Raw genomic sequence first — 22,984 nt, 5'->3', positions numbered from 1 at the left:
AATCACCGAATTTACACCACTCTGTGAACTCGTGAACAGTGTGGGGGTTAATAAAAACTCCCTTAGCGTACCCATAGGCTAAAAGCCCTGGTAAATCCTTTTGTAAATCTATTTGCCTAACCTACCATTTTTGTAAAAAGGCAGTAAATAAATCATATGCTGCTTGCCTCTCCATACCTAAATCGTCAGCGCTGTTGCAGCTCTTCAAGGTTTCGGCAGCACATATCGGCTGGGCTCGCCTCTACGACACCCAGGGCACAGCGCGTCTCAGCTTCTTTTTTCTCCTTTATTCTCCGCACTTATCTGCCGTCCCAGCTGCTTCGGAACCTGACCCGGTTCTTCACTCCTCTGTGGTCTGTCGCCGTATCAGGTCGAGGTCACCATTTGATGGAAGTGAAGGGAGACGAGCACATCCTATTGATGATCATTGCTCTCAAATTTATTGATCCAGCTTACATACTTTTATAGTAGTGTTAACTAAGCTCGTACATATTGCAAAAGCTAAGCTCATCATTGGTTACAGATTACATGTCAACCCCTCCTTTGTGGCTCATTCTCAAAATACTTGTGGTTTTCTTGTTGAGGCTAATATTTGTTTTTACATCCTGCTGTTGACTACATTCAAGGGCACCATGTTTTTCACCGTGTTTTTCTTGTTATTTGCTCAAGGACGCATTGTTGTTGTTTTTCTCGTAAGGAAAAGGCTGAGAACTTACTGCTTACCGCTGCTTTTTACTGCTTAACCAGCTGTATATGATCATGGCCTTTTTCCTCAAGCCACATCTGCACAAAGACTCTCCACACAAACCATGCTGTTCCAACACACTGTTTAATTACCTGTAGTTCATGCTTTCAGAGAGGTGAACTAGAGGGGCTCACTGGCACTAAAGGGAGGTGAAAATCCTTGCCAGCTCTTCTCACAGATAGTTCCTGACAGCAAAGGAGCAACGTGCTGTTTGGACAAATTCTGGAATCTCAAGATTTGCTGTGGCCTGTGAAGTGTATTGTCAAGACCAAACCTTTCGCCCAATCTTCTTTCCTTTAGTCTTGCATGGTGTCTCTTCTCTGCTGTGGCATTACTCTCCTTTATGATCCATTTCAACAATATATTTCAAAATTTTCCATGGTTTGTCACAGCCTTTGTGTAGCAACCCAAAAATTCACTTTTTGGAAGTGAAGGACAGAAAAATTTTAATTTATGTGGTATTCAGACTCCATACTAGCAAGGCTGAATAAACAATGGCCAGACCTCTGCAAATTGCAAAATATCACTGTTGTTACTCTAAAATATTCAAGTGCTGAAGCAGACCATGCTGTGCTGCAGGTCTTTTTTTTTTTTTTTTTAATTAAAAAAACCTAAACAAAACAAAAGTAAAAAAAGAGGAACTCTGGCATAAAGCATGGACAGGCTGCTTTGGGACTCTCACCGTTTTTTGAAATGGAAAGGATGAAAAGCTTTGGAAACCATAGTTTTTGTGAATCAGTCATTCAGGCAGCTGTTCAGAGGGCTAACATACTTTGCCATGTACCAGAGCAGTTCCAGAGATAAAGAGCCATTCAGAAAAGCTTACATTTTACCAGAAACCCTTCTGTTAGATCCAGTTAAAACAGCTTCTTTTACTAGGAATTAATGAAAATGAATATATAGAACATTTAAATGCATACATCCATCACAGCATTTTTAATCCACAAGACAAACATAGACTCTTGTCCAACAAAATATCAGTCTAAGATTTTTATTCCAGTAGCTTGGTCTAGACAAATTGCTTTTAATCACAGAGGCCTTATCCTTCAAGCAGAAGGCTGTGGTTTGTCTTCTTGAAGCTTGGGAGCCTGCTTTTGCCTCTGCATTATTCCAGTTATTCCTAAGTAGATCCAGGAGCAATAGGCTATATCTCTGTTGGAACACTATTGTAATTTGCTTTAGGATGGGGGAAGGAGCATGGGTTGCTTTGTGCCATGTGTAGGAGGATGCTGTTGTTTCTCTTTCAACATTTTCCAAACTTCTGCTTGAAGAGAAGAGTCAGACACACCTTGTGAAACACACTTCCTATACAAATAGTACATAATGTACCTTATTTGGCTCTGGTTTAGAACCATTGCCATTCTGTGATGGCTGCAATGGGTTTACTCCTGGATGTTACTGTGCAAGGAGTGGTAGCATCTGAAATGTTTATGCAGGGGGAAAATGAGGTCATGTGCAGCCAGATGTCCTATGCTCACAATCACAAATCCAAACTCAGGAGCAAACACATTGTTATTTTCCCTGTGATCTAATTTAAAAATGCTAACAGGTACTTTTATAATATTTTGGCTTAACATTTTGCTTACATTTTAGCATGGGATGTTACAAATGTATAACTACGCACAACAGTTTGGGCCAAAAGGAAGAAATCAATGTACACATCAGGACAGAAATGACATAGAAGGAGTTCATCTGGCATCATACTGCTTCTCTTAGCACAGGTATTTAGGGCATGCTGAGTGGCTTGGCTGGATGCTACTCTCTACAGCAGAGTTGTTAGTCACAGAAGCGTTTCTCTAGGCAGCACAATTCATCTCTTGCAGCACTGGATAGTACTGGCCAGAATGGCCAGTGTGTGGTAGGACAAACTGCACAGTTTCTTCGATGTCTCCAAGGAAGAGTATGATGAGGTTTCACACAGGAATCAGCTGGTTGATTGCCACAAATATTTGCATTATACTTTCCAAAGGTGTCCACACTGCTTACTGGGGAAAAAGAAAAAAAGAAAATCTCATTTAGAGTAAGCAACAATAAATGGTGTTTAGCAACAGACACCATTCAGCAGGTCATTTTCTTTGCAAACATTCAAAGCACACTGTGACTTTGCAGGTTACAGTGAAGTACAGAGTACACACAGCACTGATGTGTGAATCATGCTGGTCTGATGGCTCGGGGAAACTCGCTCTGCTGCCATCACCAGAGCCCAGTTCCAAGGAATCCCTCACGTTCACCCACACAGCTCAGGCACAAGTGAATTCCCCTGCATGCTGGACTTCTACAAATAGTAACATGCTTAAATTTAAGCACAGGGTAAACCAGTTGTATGTGCTGAGATTACTGATACAAGTAGTTCCAAAGCAGCATCGATAGGGGCCCAATAGCCACACTCAGGAGAATGGCTGAACATCTTTACTCAGGCATGCTCTGAGCATCAGTTTAGGGCTTTATCTGAGGATTTAATCCACTACTATTTCCTCTATCCCTTCACCAAATAAGCAATTATTTTTTTTTTAAAGTTAGCTAGATAGTGATTTGATTCTTATGTCAACATTCTTTTAATTTCATTTTCTTTGCCTTGAATTCCTTAAAAAGGACGATGTGTTTTAATGCAAAGTCAGAGTTGAGCTTCATACTCCAAAGTGTTTACAATCAAAACACCAAATAAAAAAACAAACAAACAAACAAAAAAACCACAAAAAAAAAAAAAAAAGAAAAAAAGAAAAAAAGAAAAAAAGAAAAAAGAAATAATGATTTCCTGACTAGGAATACAGTGTGGTTTGAGACTTGCAAACTGGTCAAATGACCAGTAATCTTCCAGCACCAAATGGTAAAATATTTCATAAATCATCTTCTCCCTGGCAACAAGATCAAATTGAAAGTCAATGAGAGGCCCTTTTGTAAACTTGTGTTGCTATACTCATAAAAAGTTTTTTTTTGTCAAAAAGAGTCCAAGCAGTTGAAGCAGAATTGAGTGAACCTGTACACTAGTAGGAGAATAATCTATTTTTTCATCTATTTGCCTTCTCTATACCACAACATTTATGTGTTCCAGAGCAGAAAGAATTTCTTGGTCATTTGGTTTTCTGATGTGGTACCCTAAGGTGCTCTTAGCTTTCAGTTTGAGCGAAAATAAAAACCTTGAGAGGCACGTGCTTGCAACTTTTCTGACAATAAAATAATAGATAAAGCCACCTGAGAAAGACACTAGCAAAATAGAAAGGATATTCAGTATTTTTCATTAGCACAAATTGCAAGTGCAGAGAGACTAATAATGAAATAATTTATTTAAAATAAAACAGTCCAGGGGGCTATTGCTTTATTGCATAGAACAATATTCCAGAAGTCCAGTAGCCACATAAAATTTAAACCAAATATCCAAAGGACGTTTTTTGCTTGGAAGAAAGCTACAACTCTCAGGTCTTTATCCAGTTTGCATGGGACTAAGATAAAGCTATAAATAAACACACACTGTGACAATTTATATAGGATTTGCTCCCTAGCCCCTTAAAGATGCCGGCAGTTGTTCCCAAAAAATAAGAAATACTTCAATAAAGTTACATTTTGTTGAGAGCAGAAATACAAATTCACCATAACAGTGCGTGAGCATTTACCACATACTGCAGGTGCCACTAACTGAGAACAAAAGATGGGTGAAGAGCAGAAAACCACACGCTGCAATTGTACTGTGTACCTTTAGGGCTTTTTAGCAACCTCTTCAGTTGTCTTCTCCTCCTCAGAAGCTGCAAATGGAGACAAAACACCAATGAGAAACACTGGAAATTATTTCTTCAATGGCAAATAGTCAACCAAGTTGTTTCCCTTAGTCCAAAGGATCCTTGGACTAAAGGGATAGAATTTACATAGCTATATTAGGTATGCAGGCATTTTTCCTTTTATCTTTTTAATTCTAATTTTAAAAGAGTTCAGAGGCCAGGCCTTCTAAACTCCTGCTTAAAATCTCAACAGTGATGCTTCTAACACACATTTTTCTTTGCATTCAATTACATCACTCAACTTCAAAAGCAATTGTTTATCAGATTGTTTATAGTTGCATCAAAGCACTGCAAGCTTTATTCATACCATTCACACTTTCTAACATAAGACCTTTTACAATCTATTCTGACAGCTCGAACTTTAGGTTTAGAGAGGCAAAATTCTTCTAAAAATTATTTTACTTCTTGCTAGTCACACTAATTAATTCCTCATCTTTCTGGTCCATTTTTTTTGTGAGTTTTGCATTGCAAGTAATACTTTTGGGATTTTTTTTTTTTTTTGTGTACACCCTTGCTACTTCTAAAGGATTTATTACCTTTTCTAAGATATTAGAACCTGCTTGACTTTTCTGGTGAAACCACACTTCTAAGATTTCATATCAAGTTACAGATTTGGTTTGCTTCCCTAAGATAGAACAATAAAATCATGCACCATATTTTTCTTTACACCAATGCAATTTAGGAAAATTCTGTCTTTCAAATCAAGGCAGATGTTGATAAAATGTGTTGTATGCAGCACAAGGGGAATTTTTTGTTCTTAATGAAGTTCACATCCAGCCACTTACTGAGCAGGGCGCTGAGCTCACCCCACTGCCACGATCAAATTTAGCAGCCTCCTTCTACTGCACCACAGATGGAACTATTTTCATGTATATAGACATAGGCAAATATTCTCTAATGTATAAATTATCTCTTGCAGATACTGTTGCTTTGTTTTCTGATTTCTGTCTAATTCGTAGGACGTTACATCTACACTACACATAACCTTGGAAAGACATCATGGGTAGTTTTAATGTAAAAATATTCTAGCATCAGGCTGAAGATTCAGGCTGCAATTCAGGCTGCAATGGCCAGCTGGCCATTTTTCAATACTCCTTAAAGCATAAAGCAGTCTGTCTCTATAAAAAGCCTGTAACAGGTAATATTTAGTCTCCATACAGAGAACACATCACCCTAGTTAAATACAGCATATTCTGAACATCAATTATTTCACTTTACTCTTCAGAATGCTTTCTGGATTTTGAAGAAGCAACAGGAAAAGAAATGCTCAGGAATTGGCACTTTTGCCTTTATAGGGAAAAGTCATGCAATAGAAATAGTACATTTGAAATTTGGAACTTTAGATATTTTACAGCAAGCAATACTTGATGTAATGCCACATATTCGCTATGGTAACAAGCTGCTAGGTTTCAGTTTGTAGCATCAAACATTCAGCTTATATTACCAAAAGTTCTTTCTCTGGCTGATAGTATTTAATTTTTTTTTTCCTTGTGTGTATTCTAATTTCTTTTGCACTAAGAAGAGTAGATCAGTAGGCAACTAGAGGGAGCACCACAGTCTTTTCTGCTTTTTAACAAAACCTCATTTCCTTTGGATGGGAATTGTGTTTATTTGTCTTCTACATGAATACCTGCCTTAAAACCAAACATTAACCACTTGTACTAAAAAATTGTCTCTGGTCTGAACCATATGGCAATCAGAAAGGCAATCTAATGCAAAAAAATATGCAAAGTGTGACAGAGTTACAGAATTTAGGCATTTCTCCTTTGTGTTTCCCTGTTTCCCAGTGCTATTCACACCCTCTATCTTTTTTTTTAATCGGCATGCATTTCATAGTTTTTCAATCCAGTTTAATCTCTTGCAATTGCTCCATGTAAAATCCTGCAGTAACACCCTATTTCCATACAAGATACTTTAATCTCTGCCTGGTACAATGGTGACTCATTTTCCATAATCCTCAGATGAAGGATTTTCTGTCTGTTAAATTATTGTTAATAAGCCTTTCTTGAACTCTGCAGCAAGTAATGGAGGTAACTAAAATCACTCCTAACTTTTGTTAGTTCAAATACTAAAATATTAGGCTTATTTATTTTTTTTCAAAATATTTGTAGAGGAGTTACAGCATCTTCACTGGGTTCTGTGTTGTTTCCTGAATGATGATTAGTTTGAAAAGCTGAAGTCCCTGCATTTCTTCATGCAGTGATGACTATGATCCATTTTGTCTGTTTATGCCAGATTTCTTACAATTTCCACAGGCTGTAAGTTAACAAAACAATCTGAATTGTGCAACTGCTTCCCTGCAATGAGGACACATGGCATTTTAATGTTATGCTTTCCACTGAATGCCCAGCTGCTCTATTATCCTTATAGAACAATACCACTCCAGCTCCTTGACACCTTCACCAAAACACCCACCTGCAGCATTCCTGCCAAATGGATCTCAGCCAAGGGATAATTCCATCCTGACCCATACAATTTAAACCCTGCCACAAATTATTTTGTTTCCCTTCATATCCACAAAAGTGGGGCTCATTGGGCTCCTTCTTCATTCTCTGGGGGAAAGCTCCCCCTGCACACACATATCCTTCATCAAAAGCACTGGAGTTACATGGCTTCACTATATTGCTGCTTCATTTGGTGTGTTATGATTCCCCCCATCCTAGCAGGATCTATTACTCTACAGAATTTACAGAATATTGCTCTACAGTATACACAAGGATTACTTCACAGTTTCATACAAGGTGCTATATTGCTAGCAAAAAAATCTCACCCTCTGCGTATATATATTTTTTTCCTGAAAGTTTTTTTTTTCTCTTGAGCTTTTTCACTGGCTATTTGTCAATTTTAAATTTTCTCCTGGGATAAGTAGCTGCATCCCAGTATTGCTGGCTACAGCTTTCTTCAATTTTGCCAGGCATTTAGGTATACCATAGCACTTACAGGTCTGAATTAGGACCTTAACTTTCCCATGGTTTCAACAAAAGACAATATAAAAGAACTTAAAGCCTTAGAGGAGTCAAACGAATCACATTTGCTAACTGTAGACACGTGGCATGGCGTATTGCACCAACAGCTGTTGCCAAAGCACTCAGGACTTGGACACAGCAGGAATTTTGAGGGCAAGCATTTCCAAGAGCTACAGGAATTCCCAGGCAGTCCTGAGCTCCTCTGCTTTAGGAGAGAACCATGTGGAGAAGAAATGCAGCCTCCCAAATTGCACTTGCAGGAACAGAACATGGCTGGGCAAGAAGCTCCAGTAGCTTATTAGCACAATATCCAACATTTCACCTAGAAATGTCATTTTTAGGAAACCATCCCTATAATTTCAGTGAAAGAAAACCCATGAAAACCTGCTTCCTATGTAAAGCAGTAATTCCTGCAGTCTTTAAAGACAATTTTTACAAGCTCTGAACTTGCAGCCCTGAGAGTGAGTGCAGAGCTACACACTTCTGTGCACTTAGAGTGGAAAGCAGCCCAAATGCAGGGTGATTCTGCATGCTTGTGATGGTCAGTTTGAATTGTGTGAATATTTGTAAGCTCAGCAGAACAGAGCGACAAGATAAGCAGGGACTTGTGTGCCCTGTGTGACTGACTCATCCCTGCTGCAGCTGATAATAAAAAATAAAGCGCCCAGACTGACTTTTTCCTGCTAATAATAAAGGGAACCCCGTGCAAATGCACTGACTCCCAGAACCCAGATCCTACTGCTTGCACAGCCTCTTCCCCAAAAGCCTTCAAGCTTTTAAAGCAAACTTTCCTGGGGCAGTTTTTATGCAGAAACAGCCTGGGGTTTTGTCTGGGATGTAAAGCCCTAGTGCAAAATTTGGCCAGCTTACAGTGGCAATCATGTCCTACAACCCAGTAGAAAACATGATATAAGATGACCTTGAAACAAGGAGGTGGAAGAGATACAAACTAATTTGTATATTATTTTTTTAAATCTTACTGGATTTTAATCTTCTACCTTGTATTTTTAAATGGTTTTCTAAGTATGTTTTCCTGATTTACAATAGAGATTAAGAAGACAGCTGTTCCAGATTTTAAAATGAAAGCTGTATTCAGTCTTTTCCTTGCTTGGGGAGAGGTGGGGATTCCTTCCAGCAAGACAGAAGTTTTATAATAGGTTATACAAGATAACCCAGCCTTCTCAGGACTTCAGCCTGTATTTCTTCCCTCAGTTTTGCATTTCCTTACCAACCCATTTAAAGCTAACATATTTTGATTCTAATCCTAATTCTTTGATTAATTTAAAAGTGATCTTTCCATTTAGAAACAACAACAAAAAAAATTAAACAGGCACTGGTATCCTGCAATTTTTACAGGTATTTAAAAATACACTTTTCTGAGTGAATCACTTTACTTGAAGCAGTATCCCTCATATGATGATTTTTTTTTCTAGGCAGTCACGATGAGGCTGGTATCTGTAATGCCAAACACCAGGTTCAATTACTTTAAAAATATTCTTTGCAGAAGAATTTGGTTTTATAAAGCTAAAATAACACAAGTTATCCAGCATCATACAAATGGAATCCACCTGGAGCACGCAAACCAAAGCTGGAGTGCAAAACAAGGATTTGATAATTCAAGCTGCCTGTAGCATAACCAATGTCACACACTAATTCCAAAGGTGGGCAGGGAGCAGGGGGAAAGTAAAATTTAACTGTGAAATTAGAAACAGCATTTTATTTACAGTCTTTTAGAGACCATCTCACATTAGAATGTGATGCTTTTGTTTACAGAAAGCTTCCTCAGTCAGGTCCATTGAAGGTCTCAGGATGTCCCCTGAAATGTTAAGATAAGCAGAGCAGAATATTCCTGGTTCATTTTAATAGTTTAAAGACCTGCTAATGGAAAACTGGCTGTGGAATAGAATTGACTTTTAAAGAGTCAAATTCTGTTACGTTGGAAAAGTAATTCAAGGATTTCTTTGAGAAAACCTGCAAAACAGAGCACAAGGAGCTTGGGCTCCACACCTTCTCCCTCTGTTCATGGGGGCTCAAACCACATCAAAAGAAACAGGGGGAAATAATGATCACTGATACAGTTTGGGACAAAACAGGCAAAGCTATGCAGCTGTCCCTGTAACATGACCAAGTGCTTCAGGTGCCATTGGCCAGGAAGATCCAGGGAGCTCAGCATGGAGGGCTTGCAGACGCCCATCAGGAACATCCCATCACCAGGAATGTCTCTCAGGACCATCTGAAATGTTCTCTGTCTCCTCTCTGGCATTTTATTCAGTTAACAGTTAGGATTCCAACCAGCTAGAGCAAGTTACTCAACTTATTGCTTGGAAAGGAAAACCACTTTACACCTACATTGGCCTTAAAAAAGAAAAAAGGTCCTGGGTGGTTGACCACAGACTAATGCCTCTGTGCAATACTGTGAAATCAGCACTTGAGCTCCACACAGGGAAAAATAAACGTTTTAGTTCCAAGCAGAGTCAAGGCAAGAACAATTGCTTAGAAAAGCACTGATTATTTTTCAGTCTGATCATTCCCATCCTTGGATGCACAGGACAGGAACTCATGGTTGGCAGCTGCTGAGCTGTGTGTGGAACCACCTGCCCTGATCATGCTGGTACTGGGACACAACATGAGGGCAGCTCAACCCCAGCCCTCCCTCACTCCAGCCCATGGGCAGCAGGAGTTCAGTCCTTCTGGCATTCCAGATATTCCATAGGATGAACACAAACCAAAGGCTCAGAGCCCAAGGCCTTTGAGAAACTGATGAGCAAAGGAAAGCTGGGATTTCTCATAAACCTGCCACTACACAAATATGACATAATTTCCTTTTTGCAAGCCATCCACAAGCAATCCAGATAAAAATCCATGAAGTCTACCTGAGAGCCTAAATCATGGCATTATGAAGCCCATTATAAGAATAAAAATTTTCACCATTCCATACAGAAAGAGAAACGTGTTCAATGAGCCAAGCACATCACAGGTTGTTTGTGTCGGATGTAGGTCACTAGCTCCCAAGAAAAGCCTCATTAGCTCTTACTAATGGTCAGAAGGTTCCCTTGAAGAGAGTTTATTCTCCAGTCGTTTATTAGAAAAAGATTCAGAGATCCCTATAATGGTCACAATAAAAGCATAACAGTGCATGTCACATTAATCCAGAATAGTTTGTAATACCTCAGACATTTCAAGAATATTGTTTTATATTCTGTAGCATGGAATTGTAGCAATGAGAAGCAACTCACATTGTTTGTTTGTTTGTTTGCTTTTAACATGGAACAATCTTTAGTTACTGATTGGAATGGATCACAAGGAAAACTAGCATAAGTTAATATAAACCATGTGTATGAAAAGCACCCTAATAATTTGATGGATTAAATCCTTTGGGAGTTCTAAAAACACTTCTAATCAAGACATTTTCTTTAACATTCTTCATACAAAGTAATGCATCAAGTTTTATCCACTTTATCCACAGTTTTTAAAGGAGAAAAGTTGGTGTTTGAAAAGGATGTTTTTCTCTGCTACAGGAAACATTGCCCAAAAATTAATTTCAAAATCCCCATCGTTCCCATTCTGGTTTGAACTGCCACGATAGGAAAACAGCAAGGGGTCCCTGTTGCTGTCTTTTCTCTAAAGTAGGAGACTAAAAATATTCCAATGGTGGCTGTATTTACAGGAAAATTTCAAACACAGGTAATACCATGTACAGTAAGTTAAATGCTAACAGATTTTGTTGTACAAAGTTAGTTGTTGCTTTCCAATTTAAATACATACAGTTATTTTTTAACGGTTTTTTTAAGTCTTGGCAATGAGCTATTAATACTAGTAAAAGCATCTATTTTCTCATTAATAGTGACATTCATTTATGCATTACTATTCACTGTATGTCCTTCTACCATTTTTGAGAAGTTGCTTGCCCCCTTGTTCTAGAATAGACAAATAGGAAGACAGTTATTTTAGGCAGTTCTCTCCCACTTATTTGTTTGCACTCAGCTGGGAGCTTCTAGGGGTTCTTCCATTTTACCAAAATCTTCCTCCCCAGCCCAGTGCATGCTGTAAAATTCTGTTTGGCTATGCTGATTGAAACTGAACAGACTCTCCATGGACCAGCTGGGTCTTCAACTCTCAGCTCTTGCGAGCTCTTCAACACTCACAACTTTTACAGAATTTTTTTTTCTAAATATTGTTCACTTTCTTCCAACAGAGATTTTCCAGTTATGCTATGATGACTCATCTAAAACTCAGTTTTATGAAGGAAAATCAGGAGGAAGAAGAAGAGACTAGTGGCCAGTGCAGGGCAATCAGGTAAGTGCAGCAGTCCAAGAGACAGATAAAAGAAAGTGATAAATGTGAAACAGAACTACCCAACCAGCAGTTCCAGATACAGATATTTCCCCATATGATAATATTTACATAATTCAACTTCTGAGGGCCTAATTTAGTTAGATCAGTCTATCATAATCAGTAAAGAGAAAAAGCTCATTCCTCCACCTCACACAAACAGATGCCTAGAATTGTGTGCCTGTTCTACTGAGCAACATCATTCTGAAAGCCTCTCAATAATTATGAGCAATTGCACATCACCCTGAGAACTCTTCAGTAATTTTCTAAGTACCACCATTGTCAGCACACCCAGGATTTGGTAGTGCACCAAGCCAAGCCAGCATGCACTGATTCCATCAGGTGCTTTTGTCTGCCTGGCACCACTGCATGATGGGCTCAGCAAAGCCCTGTCCCAGAGCAGCAGCTCCTGTGCAGAGCAGCCTCCACTTGTTTCTCTGGGCTGCACACAGCTGCCATTGCAGCGTGTTTGAAGCTCAGCATGGAAAACACTGGCACATTCAATTCACTCACTAATCCTCCCCAAACCCAGGCACTCACTCTAATGGCCTTGGAAATAACAAACAGAGACCATGTCCTTCAATACTTTAAAGAATAGGGAAAAAGCCTGTTAGTGAAGTCAGGAAGAAATCTGGAAAAGCACAGTTTGGGGCTAATTGGTTCTCTTATTTCAGTTGATAATGCCAGAACCTCAAGCCTCAATACCAGAGCTGGAGAAGAATTTATGGTGGCAACCCAAACACCAGAAGTCACAGATGCCTTCTATCCAAATAGCAGTTTGCCAATCGGTGAATTTTACAGCATTTGGTTTGTCTGAAGAAAAATTTAATTTATGGTCCCACACACACTGTGAAAGGAGAGCAACAGGAATTGAACCAGTAACCAAGAGTGACAGCTCAAGCAATAAAAAGGTAGAGAGAATTAGAATTTAGAGAAAGTTAAAATCTTGGGAACAGAGTAACATAGTTCAGTACTCATTTTGGTAACGGTATTTCACAGAATTCCAGATTGGAATTGTGGATTGTAAATTGCCTAACTTGAGGCAAGGAGAACATTCCAGGCAGGTACCATTGTTAACTGTCTGAAATGGCAGAAATATTCACCATATAGCAGATCCTACCTTATCCAACCATGGACAGTTATTCATAGATAAGCACTGTCAAAGGAATATACAACCACCTCCAGATACAAGCAAGTGCTTAGGACATTAAAGGGAAATTTTGCAATTGATCTCTAGAGCAAGAAATGCTGCAATACATTTTTAAACATATCTCTAATTCACCAAATTCACCAAATTTAACATAAAACAGACTACTTCCTTAGAAATGGAAATTTTTAGGGCTCTAGGTATTTTAACTACTACCTTATAAATATTTCTATATGTAAGCAGTAATAATCACAGCCAAGGTACTTACTTCTACTTTCTATGAACTGTATTACAGCAGATCACACTAGGAATTGTTTTAAAATGTTATTTGTAATAGATGGTTTCAGAGACAAGCACAGGAACTAATCACATTTGAATTAAAACCACATTCATACACAGACCTTTCATAAAACTCAGCAATTAGAAGTGCTGCACTATTTCTCAAGTTTATTTGTTAAAAAGGCAATTAAGATGCATCCATTCCTCACCGGAGTCACCAAGAAAAAAGTGAAAATCATTCCAAATCTGCTAATGCCTTTGATGGTACTGTGATAAACACCATAGATTAGCAGTCAAAATATTTTTAATCTCAGTTTGATCTGTGTTTTAGACATATCCTCTCAAGACTAGCAGTAAAAAGAAAATTTAAAAAAATACTTTCAAATCTGCCAAATTAAATTACAATCCTGTATCTTGCACATTTTATGGATAGTTTTGCATTTATATTATTGCAATTTTTTGAAAAGCACAATAAATCAAAATATTTCAAACACCCTGACAACTCAAAATACTGAATGTTTTGCCGCTTACCAATTTCAGTGTTTAACAACAATTTGAAGTTTTATTGTGTTGTGAAAATTTAGTCTAATATATCCTTAGAATTGAGACCATGACAGCATTTCCTTTGCTAAGCAAGATCCTGTTTAACTTACATTGATAGAACAGATATAATTATTCAGTGTGAATATCTTTGGAGTGGCTAGTGAACTAAAGAGTTTAGATTCCTTAAAAAACCCTTGAGAACTACATCACTAAACAACTGCTTAACTGATCACGTTATAAGCTCAACTTAATATCTTAAGAAATAGGATGGGTTAGGGAAATAAAACATTTGACTCTACTTGTTTTAGACAGTAACTCTGGTGCCAGAGGTGGGATGCTTTTAGAGACACTGATTTAATAAACTTAATTACCTTACACTCATGATATGTCAATCTTAATGCCTGAATTAGTTTTCACTGCAGGACAAACTCCATTAGGAACACTGATGCTCATTCTCAGTGTTCTGTAAGAGGCAGAGCTTTAGAACCCACAACACACACACACTCAAAAACTACATTCATAAATTAACCTTGAACTGCAGCAGCTTCTGAATTATCAGCAAGTTCCAAATTAGCATCAGCTTCTGAATTAGCAGCAGCTTCCTGCTGTGCCTCCTCCACAGCATGGGATTCCTCTGGAGCCAGCAAGTCATTCTCCCCTCCAGCTTCTGGGGGCACCCCAGAACTCTCATCCTGTGCTGTGGGTCCAGCACTCTCCTCCTGTGCTGCAGGTTCCACAGCAGCTGCTGCCTCAGCCTCTTCCGTGGCCTTCTCTGCTCCAGTGACCTCATCCACCTCTTCTGCATCACCTTCTAAGGATTCATTCAACACAATAAAGAGAGTAAAATGCATGCATGCAACAAAAAATTCACCAAATACTTTTTATCATCATCATCCTCATTTAAATTTGAAGTGGGAAGCTAAGATTTGGGATCAGAATTAACAAAAAAGATCAATAATTAATCCCCCATATTGTCTAATGTGGCATCAAAAAACTAAGATGAGGAAACCATATTCTTAATTACTGATTTCATTACACGTTTCAGTGATAAGAAAAGAAACTGTGGCTTAAAGCAAGTGTTGGGGGAGCAGTGAAGGATAAAAAGGACAGTGTCAAGTGTTGCTTCAAAGCACTCTGCTGAGAGGGCCAGTGGTGGTACACACACAGGTGCCAGAGGGAGCACGACTCTGTGGAATTACCATGTGGGGAATAAGACATTTGGTCTTATATAGAAAATAACTTGCTAATTTCAAGTGGTCAGAGCTCACTTTTTAGATGTATGACCACTTATGACTATTTTCTTTTTACAACTCACAACTCTCTTTTAAAGACTTGTTTAGACCACTATGGGTCCAACTCCTTAGGACCTGAAAAACAGTGTTTCCCAGTCATGCATCACTTCAAATTCAGCTGAGACAAGTCATGAAAAACTAACAGCACAAAGCAACAGGGATGCTAAACCACCATGCAAACATGCACTAACATCAAGTTCACAAAGGAAAAGTTATATACCAACTGTACATCACAAGTTCACCACTAGAACCAACTCAGGATGCAAAAAAAAAAAAAAAAAAAAAAAAAAAGAACTGGAAATAAGTTTGTAACAAAGTGTCAACTATGTGAGAATTGAAACAAAAGAGCTTAAAGAGACATAGTCAGAGTTTGTTTGATTCTTTTGTATCTGTTTAAAAACTAAACAGACCAGTTTCATTTCTTGGTCTTCTTATGCCAGTGAAAGCCTATAATTTGGTGCTCAGGTTTCAAGACAAGTCCATTCATTGCTCAGTAAAAATCAAAACTTTGCATTATGCAACCTGATCATGTCCCTTTAAGAAAATATTGTTTTCAAAAACCCCTTAATTCATCACACAAAGAACAGGCTAACAGCCAAGATCAGCATTCAGTACACTTTATTGGACAGTCAAATATCGAGTGCATTCATTCAGAACAGCCAGCTTCTCCATGTCAGAACTGCCTTCTACAAAGCAGATTCAGTAATAAGCTCAATATGGTTTGGCCTTGCAAACATAGGTAGTTCTTTAAAAGTCTCACACAAATGGAGTTTTACAATAGAAGGTACAAAGTCATCCCAAGGTAGGCTGCAATGTACTCAATGGTAAACGATTGTCCTTTGTTTGTATTTAACTTCCTCAGGTTTGGAAAGAGATTTCCCTTGTGTCTGGAAAGTGTAAAAGCAGAGCATAGATTAGAAAGTCTGGAAAGTGTAAAAGCAGAGTATAGATTAGAAAGATTGAATCAGCTTGCAACAAGTTAAAAAGAAAAGTCATAGAGAAAAAAGAAAGAAATCAGGAACAATCTTAAAGGACACGAACAACAAATGGAAGACAAAACTCACTAAATAAGCAAGGAGAACATCCTGCAAGCCAAACATCATTTTACATTTGAAATGATGTCCCAGATTTTCTTCTGCTACTGTGAGTCAGGCCTCTTCCAGGGGCTTTTTAAATCCCTCCCTAATTTGAGAGTAGCTTTCAGTTAAAATGAGCCACAGAAATTTCCTATCAGATCTCTTTCTAAATGTCTGTTATCATTAATTAAAATACCATTAAATATCATTTCAACCCTCTAATAAACAAAGAGCCCTCGTATGATTCTTTCTCTTATTTTGACAGACTTGATTGCTATGTACAGTTCTCTGTAATAGACATTTTGGGTTCAGGCACAAGGGGAGAATTTTCCCCCACATGAGAAATCACAAAAATCCTATCAAAAGAATCTCTGATCAGCTGCTCTCCAGCATTAAGTTCTTCCACCCAGGAAGTTCTTTTATCAGAGGCAGCAAATATGCCATGAACATGCTGCTTGGCATACTGCTTTTCTATCCATCACTTCATATGGTTGCCAGCTCTGCTTTAGACCTTACTTTAAGCTTGATTTAATGTGCCCCTAAAAAAATACCAGAATACTTTGAGAACAGAATTTTTAACTGCTCTTATCAGCAATGCTTACTGGGAAAAAGTATAAGGATTGACTCTAAAGAATGCACAGGGAAAGAAACTGCAAAGGCACTTCTGGGAAAAGCAATGCTATTCCAGCACTCTGTGACAAGGTAAACACAAAAATATGACTATGCAGGGAACAGGAAAAAAAGGGAAGGAAGAAGGGTGATAACTCTTTTCAGAATGCACACAGAGGATTCTGTAGGAAAAGTAAGAACAGAACTGATGCTCATTCTTCATGTTCTGTTCTTTTGGATGTATACAGCTGGGAATGAAGAAGGATTTAAAAAAGGAGCTGATTCAACAGTGGTTTTGTACTGTGAATTGGAATTAACTACTCAGAAGTCCAACTAAAAACTCTGGGTTGAGCATTTATTCAAAAGTCAAATATTGAAAATAATACAGGAAACAAGTTTCAACTGTATTCCCTGAATGGCCTTAGAAACATTTTGGACTTCTTACTATCAATAAAAAGGGAGGCAGCAATCATCTGCCACTGGTTGTGACATTGATGACTTATGAAGCAGCAGATGATGGGATGTCTGGAGAGCACCCAAGAGCGGTTGCTGAGCACTCAGTGCTGTGGGTATTTCACTCCAGCATGTGGAGAGGCCAGGGCCAGAACTCAGTACCCTGCAGAAGGGCACCTTAGGAGAAAAGAGACAGCACTGGGAGTATGTTGGAAGGTTTGCTTAGTGCTTCCCCATTCTCCCAGCTATGGCAGTCAGAATGTAACGAGGGTAATCCTCACTTCTGTCCTGAACAGCAGGACACCAGGTCCCTGGGAGAGATCCACTTTGGTCCTCATTACATTTTCTATTTTAGGGACAACGAAGGATTACAAATTGTGGCTGAATTCTCAGCATTTGTTTAAACAATTGAGTTTTAAAACTAAACTGCTTTCTTTTTTGGAAATTAAGGTATTTCACTACTTTAAATCTTAAGGTCTGTAGTTTTAATGTTCTGAAACTAAAGCATGTGTTGTAGGAGTTCAAAGCTAACAACCTCTAAAGGAATAATTATAGAGGCAGACAATTTAAACCATGCTCTCACACTGAAGACAAAATTTAAACTCCTGATACTTTAATCAAAGGTATTCTTTGTGTGCATGCAAATATATTAAAGTAATTCTTAGAAGCCAATAGTTTAAAAAAAAAAGGAAGAGCTTCAAGTGCTCTGGCTTCAATGCTTAATTCTTTTAAATAACAACCAAAAAAAAATTTAAATATCCTTAAGAAATTTTCCTAATTGCTTTTCCTAGCAAGGCCATGCTTGCCAAAGTTCTACCTTTTAGATTAATGCGAAATTAACATCAGTTAACACTAATTGATGTAGACAGGGACAACATTCCATTACAAGTATTTGAACTAACACAGTCTAATTATTCAAGCATGAAGAGCTAAGTAAGGATTTACTATACATTTAGGTAATGCCTGCATTTCATCTAACCCCAAATTAGAAATGACAAAATCAAGGTTGTAGGACAAAAAAATCGATGCAAGTTAATTTTTTTTATGTAGGTTTTTTCCTCTGTTGAGCTGTATTTCCTGATGGCATGTGGCCTGAAGCCAACCTGTTGACTAAGAAAAGATATTATCTTCTCCCCCCCACTGAAAACAAAAGAACAAAATTGATTTTGACAGCATTATGTATTCAGTCAAGTTTCATTAAGCTTCCAGTAAATCAAATACCCATTATACAATTAATAGTATTCACACATCAACTCTTTCCATTCAAAGAGACTCCACAGGTGGACCAAAGACCAGATTAATGCCTGAACATTAAGGCCACTACCAAAATTCCTGCAGCAGGAGCTTTGTAGCAGAACAATACTGTACAAGCACCTCTGTCTTCAGTCCCACTCACGCAGTTCAGACAAGGACGTGGACAGTGCTAAAGCCTGATTAGACAATATAGAAATCTGTTCCAAATCCTCAAGTACCAAGGGAACAAGAGAAAGGAGCTCAACTCACCCTTTCTTGACCAAGGATTGCTTTTCTGCTCATCGGCTCTCTCACGAAGAATATTTGTATCTTCAACAAACTTGCTGCGGGGTGAACTGACTACTCTGTAGGCCTGAAAGGGAATTATACCTGAATTTACAGCTACATCCCTACAAATTTACCAAACACAAAGAGGCAAGAAGGAGAGAAGGGATTTTAAACAAGTGTTACTGCCAATCTTAAAATCCATATTAAATTTATCCTAAGAAAGGCTAAAAAAAAATTAATAATCTTCTAAATTAATATATTTATGTATTTCATATTTCTCCTTTGTTAGAAAGAAAATACAATATACCATGCAGCTTTTGAAGTGCTGCAGTGCTTCAGGAATTGAAAACAGCTTTTTAAAAGCTAATTACATTAAGATTTCTATTTTTGTAATGTGGCAAAAATGTGACAGGAAGATACTATGTTATACATTCAGAAACGCAATCATACATGTTTGATATTTTGAACAAACAGCTACTTAACCATTCAAGAGGATTACTTTGTGGGACAGGGACATATGTACCTCTCTGGGGTGTGCTAGGCACTATCTCAGGTCTTGGGGGAGATGGTAGAGGGAAGTTATAGAACGGAGGATTTAGGGATGTGAAGCACAAAATCAGACACATTTAGAAGCAGGAAGGAGAATGGTTACCAAAAAGCTTAACAAAACCAGATGCTTACAAAACTTTAACATGCTTCCTTGCAGTAACTAATGCTGTTATCTTCCTTTTTTGTGCCCAAATTAACAAGGTTCGTATCTTCCCCCTGCAGCTTCAGATTGCTTATTTCACATCTGCCTCGTCCACTTGGAAACACTGCAAGTGTTTCTGGTTGACAAGACAAGGCAAGGGGTTAGAGACAGGTGCCCTACAATCTTTGGAAACATTCATTTCACATAGTTTTAAACATGCTTTCCATTAAGAGCCAGCACTACTTATCAAAGTAACTCTAGAACAGGCAAGCAATAGGCTTTCACCTTCACTAAATCCTCTTAAGCTGATTTCTAAGTTAGGCTGCACTTAGCTGCAATATCTGCGTTCATTGATGGTTTGCATCCTGACCATGCTCTAACCCAGCACACAACTTGTACCATGCCAGCTCAGAAAGCACACACAGCTCCATCCCCAAACACTTACATAAAATAAACCACCAAAAGCAGCAACACCAGCAAGGAGATAGATCATCATGCTGTCTCTAGAAGAGCCAGGAACGCTCCCAGATGACATCTGGCGAGGAGGCGCTACAAAAACCATTAGGGAAAGTGATGTAAAGTGCTGCTAAAATATGATCACTAAAATGAATTATGTTACCTGAACCCTGTATGGGAAAGGATGATTCAAAAAGGTTATAAAAACAGATGTTGATGCATATTAATGTATCCTATGACTGAGTAACACAGGGTGTGGTGCTCCATGGCTGAGCTCTTCCTAAGAGGTGTTTTTCTGTGAACTATGTCGTCTACCATCAGCTTCCAGGTTCTGGGCACAGTCTATATAGACTAAGGAATGTTTAATAAAAAAAAGAATGTAAAAAGCTCCTGACTAAGGTAAGGTAGGTAAAATAATGATCTGTCCTTATTCCTTATGATCAGCAGAAGTAATGAATTCTTTCTTCAGGGTAATAACAGGGAATTTTTTAAAAAGCTTTTTCATTTGAATTCACGTTCTTTCACTCTCAGACTGCTGACACTTTGATCCATACCCTTCACCTCATGAACTGGCCAACAGAGCCAATGGAGAGGTAGAACTACAGAGTTTTTTACCTGACTTGATACATATTAACTGTAACAGCAGTGCTACCCATTCATTTGTTATAAACTGATTCTTACTACAGTCTTGGATTCATCCATACACCTCAAAAAGATAACCATGAAAAACCACACTTAATTCTCTTGGTCAACAAAGCTTTCTGTGGAATTTTGTGACTTGATTCCAGATAAGAAATGTCTCATTGAAAAAGCGCTCATGAAAAACAAAATAGCTCAGGGCATTGCAATTGACAGCTGCAAAAATAATCCCGATGTCAAAACATTGCCACGGTGCGCTAGGTTATGTTTAGCATCATCTGTCTCATGACACAATTCTCAGACTATTCTCCAATAGCCGGGCATCCTCACGGCTTTGCATACGTTTGTATTTTCGTTCAGCATCAGAATGTCCTTAACTCTCCCCCCGGGGCAGCCAGCTATAGGACAGTGATCAGCAAGCTGTCATCACCCAACGCGGCTGGCAGATTTTTCTTTTGCCAGCTGTTACACAACCCCTGATGCGCCAAAAGCCACGGTTGTGGCGCACCGGCTCTGCTCCCGCTCCCTGCCGGGGCCCCGCCGCTGCGGCTGCCCTACCGGGGGGATGCACCCCGCTATTTTAAAGGAAGGGAAGGCAGCAGCGGCCTCCGCTCTGCCATGGGCCGGGGGCAGGGGGTCCCGGGCCAGCTCGGCTGCCGGCGGAGCTCTGCAGCAGCCAGTGCCGGAGCCCAGCATGACCGAGCAGCCGCGCCCGCCCCCGCCGCACCTGTCCCGGCCCCGCGTCGCCCCCGCCGCGCATCTCCTCCGCCGCCGCCTCCCGGTCCGCGCCCCGTCCCGCCATCCCGGGAGTGCTGCCCGGCCCGGCCCCGCGTACCACGCTGCTTGAGGCGGCTGGCGGCGGCGGGAGCCCTGCTCAGACGGGCGGCCAGCGCCTGCGAGGCGGCCCTGCACAGGGACATGGTGGCGAGCAGAACGGAGCCGGCTCTGCGCTGCCGGTGCGGCGGGGATGCGGCGGCAGAGCCCGGTCCCGCCTCGGTGCCGCGGGGGCGGGCCGAGCCGCAGCCCCGCCCCGCGCACCTGGGCGTCGCTCCCGGCCGGGGGTGCCCCGGCTGCGGCGGGACGGGGGAAGCGGCGCGCACACTGCGCAAGGCCGGGGCTGCGACACCCACCCGCCCCACGGCAAGGGAGCGGCGTTCGGAACTGACCGCAACAACTGACCCGGGACAACGGGATGGCACGGACCAAGGAGAGAAAAGATAGGGGGGAGCTACTGTTTCACTTAAAAAGGAATTTCTCCAAGAGAAAAAACAAAACCAAAGAAGAAATCAACTACATTGATGGCGAAGGGCGCTCGCGTTAGGCACGGTGCCAAAGGCGCTCGGTGTGGGCAGTGAGGCGCTCGCAGTGAATCGCTGCTCTGGGACCATGCGGACTGTCACAGCGCAGGGCGTCTCCGGGTCAGACCTGTGCACCTCTCCTTGTCCTACCTGCATTGTTGGGCAGCAGCCCTGTTTCCCCTCCTTTCTCTGTACAGAGCTCCTTTGTTCCCTAATGATCATCCAATGCCATCACACTCTGCCACGATGGCCTTTTCCCAGCCTTCGTCCTTGACTGACCTTGAGGCACGAAGAGAGGGCAGAAGCGTTCAGAAGGCAGAGCTCACACCCAACACTGACACGGGCTGGGCAGTCCTTCCCTGGGGGCACCTCTCAGGCACGGCCAGTCCCCAAAATGCTCACAGGAAAACGCAGATTTTAGCATTTATACAGATCCTATTCTTATATTTGCTTATTTTATAAATTTAGCAGTGACAGTGATGGCAGAGCAAGACTACACTTCGGGAACATTTACTGAACTTCATCTGAACTGATGTTTAATTTTATAATATACCCTCCAGAATAGCAAAGGCAGTTTTGAAAATAAGATTGATAAACTAAGAAATGGAAATGAAAACATAAAACAACTTCAACCAGCAGAATGAAATATTAATGGTAAAGAAAGTAGTTTCAGGTTTCTTCTAGACTTTATAATTTATTTGTAATTATGCACATGAAATGTATGAACGTACAAGTAATTAGATAACCTTTTACTTCTTCTGTGCTCGTTTATTCATAGGACAATAACCACATACTTGGCTCTGTAGTGCACGTCTCTTTGTGACCATGTCATCAGCCTAAGAAAAGAAAAGAAAAAATTCCTAGCAATAAGAAAAATAGATGTGATCAAAGTGGCAAGAAACATCTCATAACATCCTGCATTTTTATCTGGAGAGGAATGTTTATGGGGAAAAATAACCACAGCATCACAAGGTTTTCTGTAGTATAAGGATTTTTTTCATGTTGATTCCTCTGAGGTCATAATCCCCAAAGACTTCTTAGCTGGCAGAAACACAATTTATGGTTTTTTTTGACTGAAAAGGGGACAATAACTACATACACTTTGCCCTATAGTGCACATCTACAGGCACAGACCCCACTGTACATACGTTAAAAGAAAAACCA

At 39.9% G+C, this 22,984-nt stretch overlaps 1 protein-coding gene across 1 annotated transcript; it reads right to left on the bottom strand.

Moving 5' to 3' along the window:
* Positions 1–1,290: 1,290 nt before the first annotated feature.
* Positions 1,291–21,705, bottom strand: MGARP (mitochondria localized glutamic acid rich protein). The gene is made up of 6 exons (XM_005492168.4): positions 21,358–21,705; positions 19,873–19,976; positions 18,719–18,821; positions 14,315–14,596; positions 4,437–4,485; positions 1,291–2,730 (listed from the first exon to the last, which is right to left on the bottom strand). The coding sequence occupies exons 1-5, from the start codon at positions 21,440–21,442 to the stop codon at positions 4,439–4,441; spliced, it is 621 nt and encodes a 206-aa protein (XP_005492225.2). The 5' UTR covers positions 21,443–21,705; the 3' UTR covers positions 1,291–2,730; positions 4,437–4,438.
* Positions 21,706–22,984: the final 1,279 nt, after the last annotated feature.

Source organism: Zonotrichia albicollis, chromosome 5, assembly GCF_047830755.1.
Source record: "Zonotrichia albicollis isolate bZonAlb1 chromosome 5, bZonAlb1.hap1, whole genome shotgun sequence".
Classification (NCBI taxonomy): domain Eukaryota; kingdom Metazoa; phylum Chordata; class Aves; order Passeriformes; family Passerellidae; genus Zonotrichia; species Zonotrichia albicollis.
The sequence above is the reverse complement of the archived record's forward strand: the minus strand, read 5'-3'. Positions and strand labels throughout refer to the sequence as shown.

Excerpts from the sequence above, each read along its gene's own strand:
- MGARP (XM_005492168.4), bottom strand. The coding sequence starts at position 21,442 with ATGTCCCTGTGCAGGGCCGCCTCGCAGGCGCTGGCCGCCCGTCTGAGC. Across the intron at positions 19,977-21,357 it reads CAGCCGCCTCAAGCAGCGTG|CGCCTCCTCGCCAGATGTCA; the intron begins GTACGCGGGGCC and ends TGGTTTTTGTAG. Across the intron at positions 14,597-18,718 it reads CAATCCTTGGTCAAGAAAGG|AAGGTGATGCAGAAGAGGTG; the intron begins GTGAGTTGAGCT and ends ATGAATCCTTAG.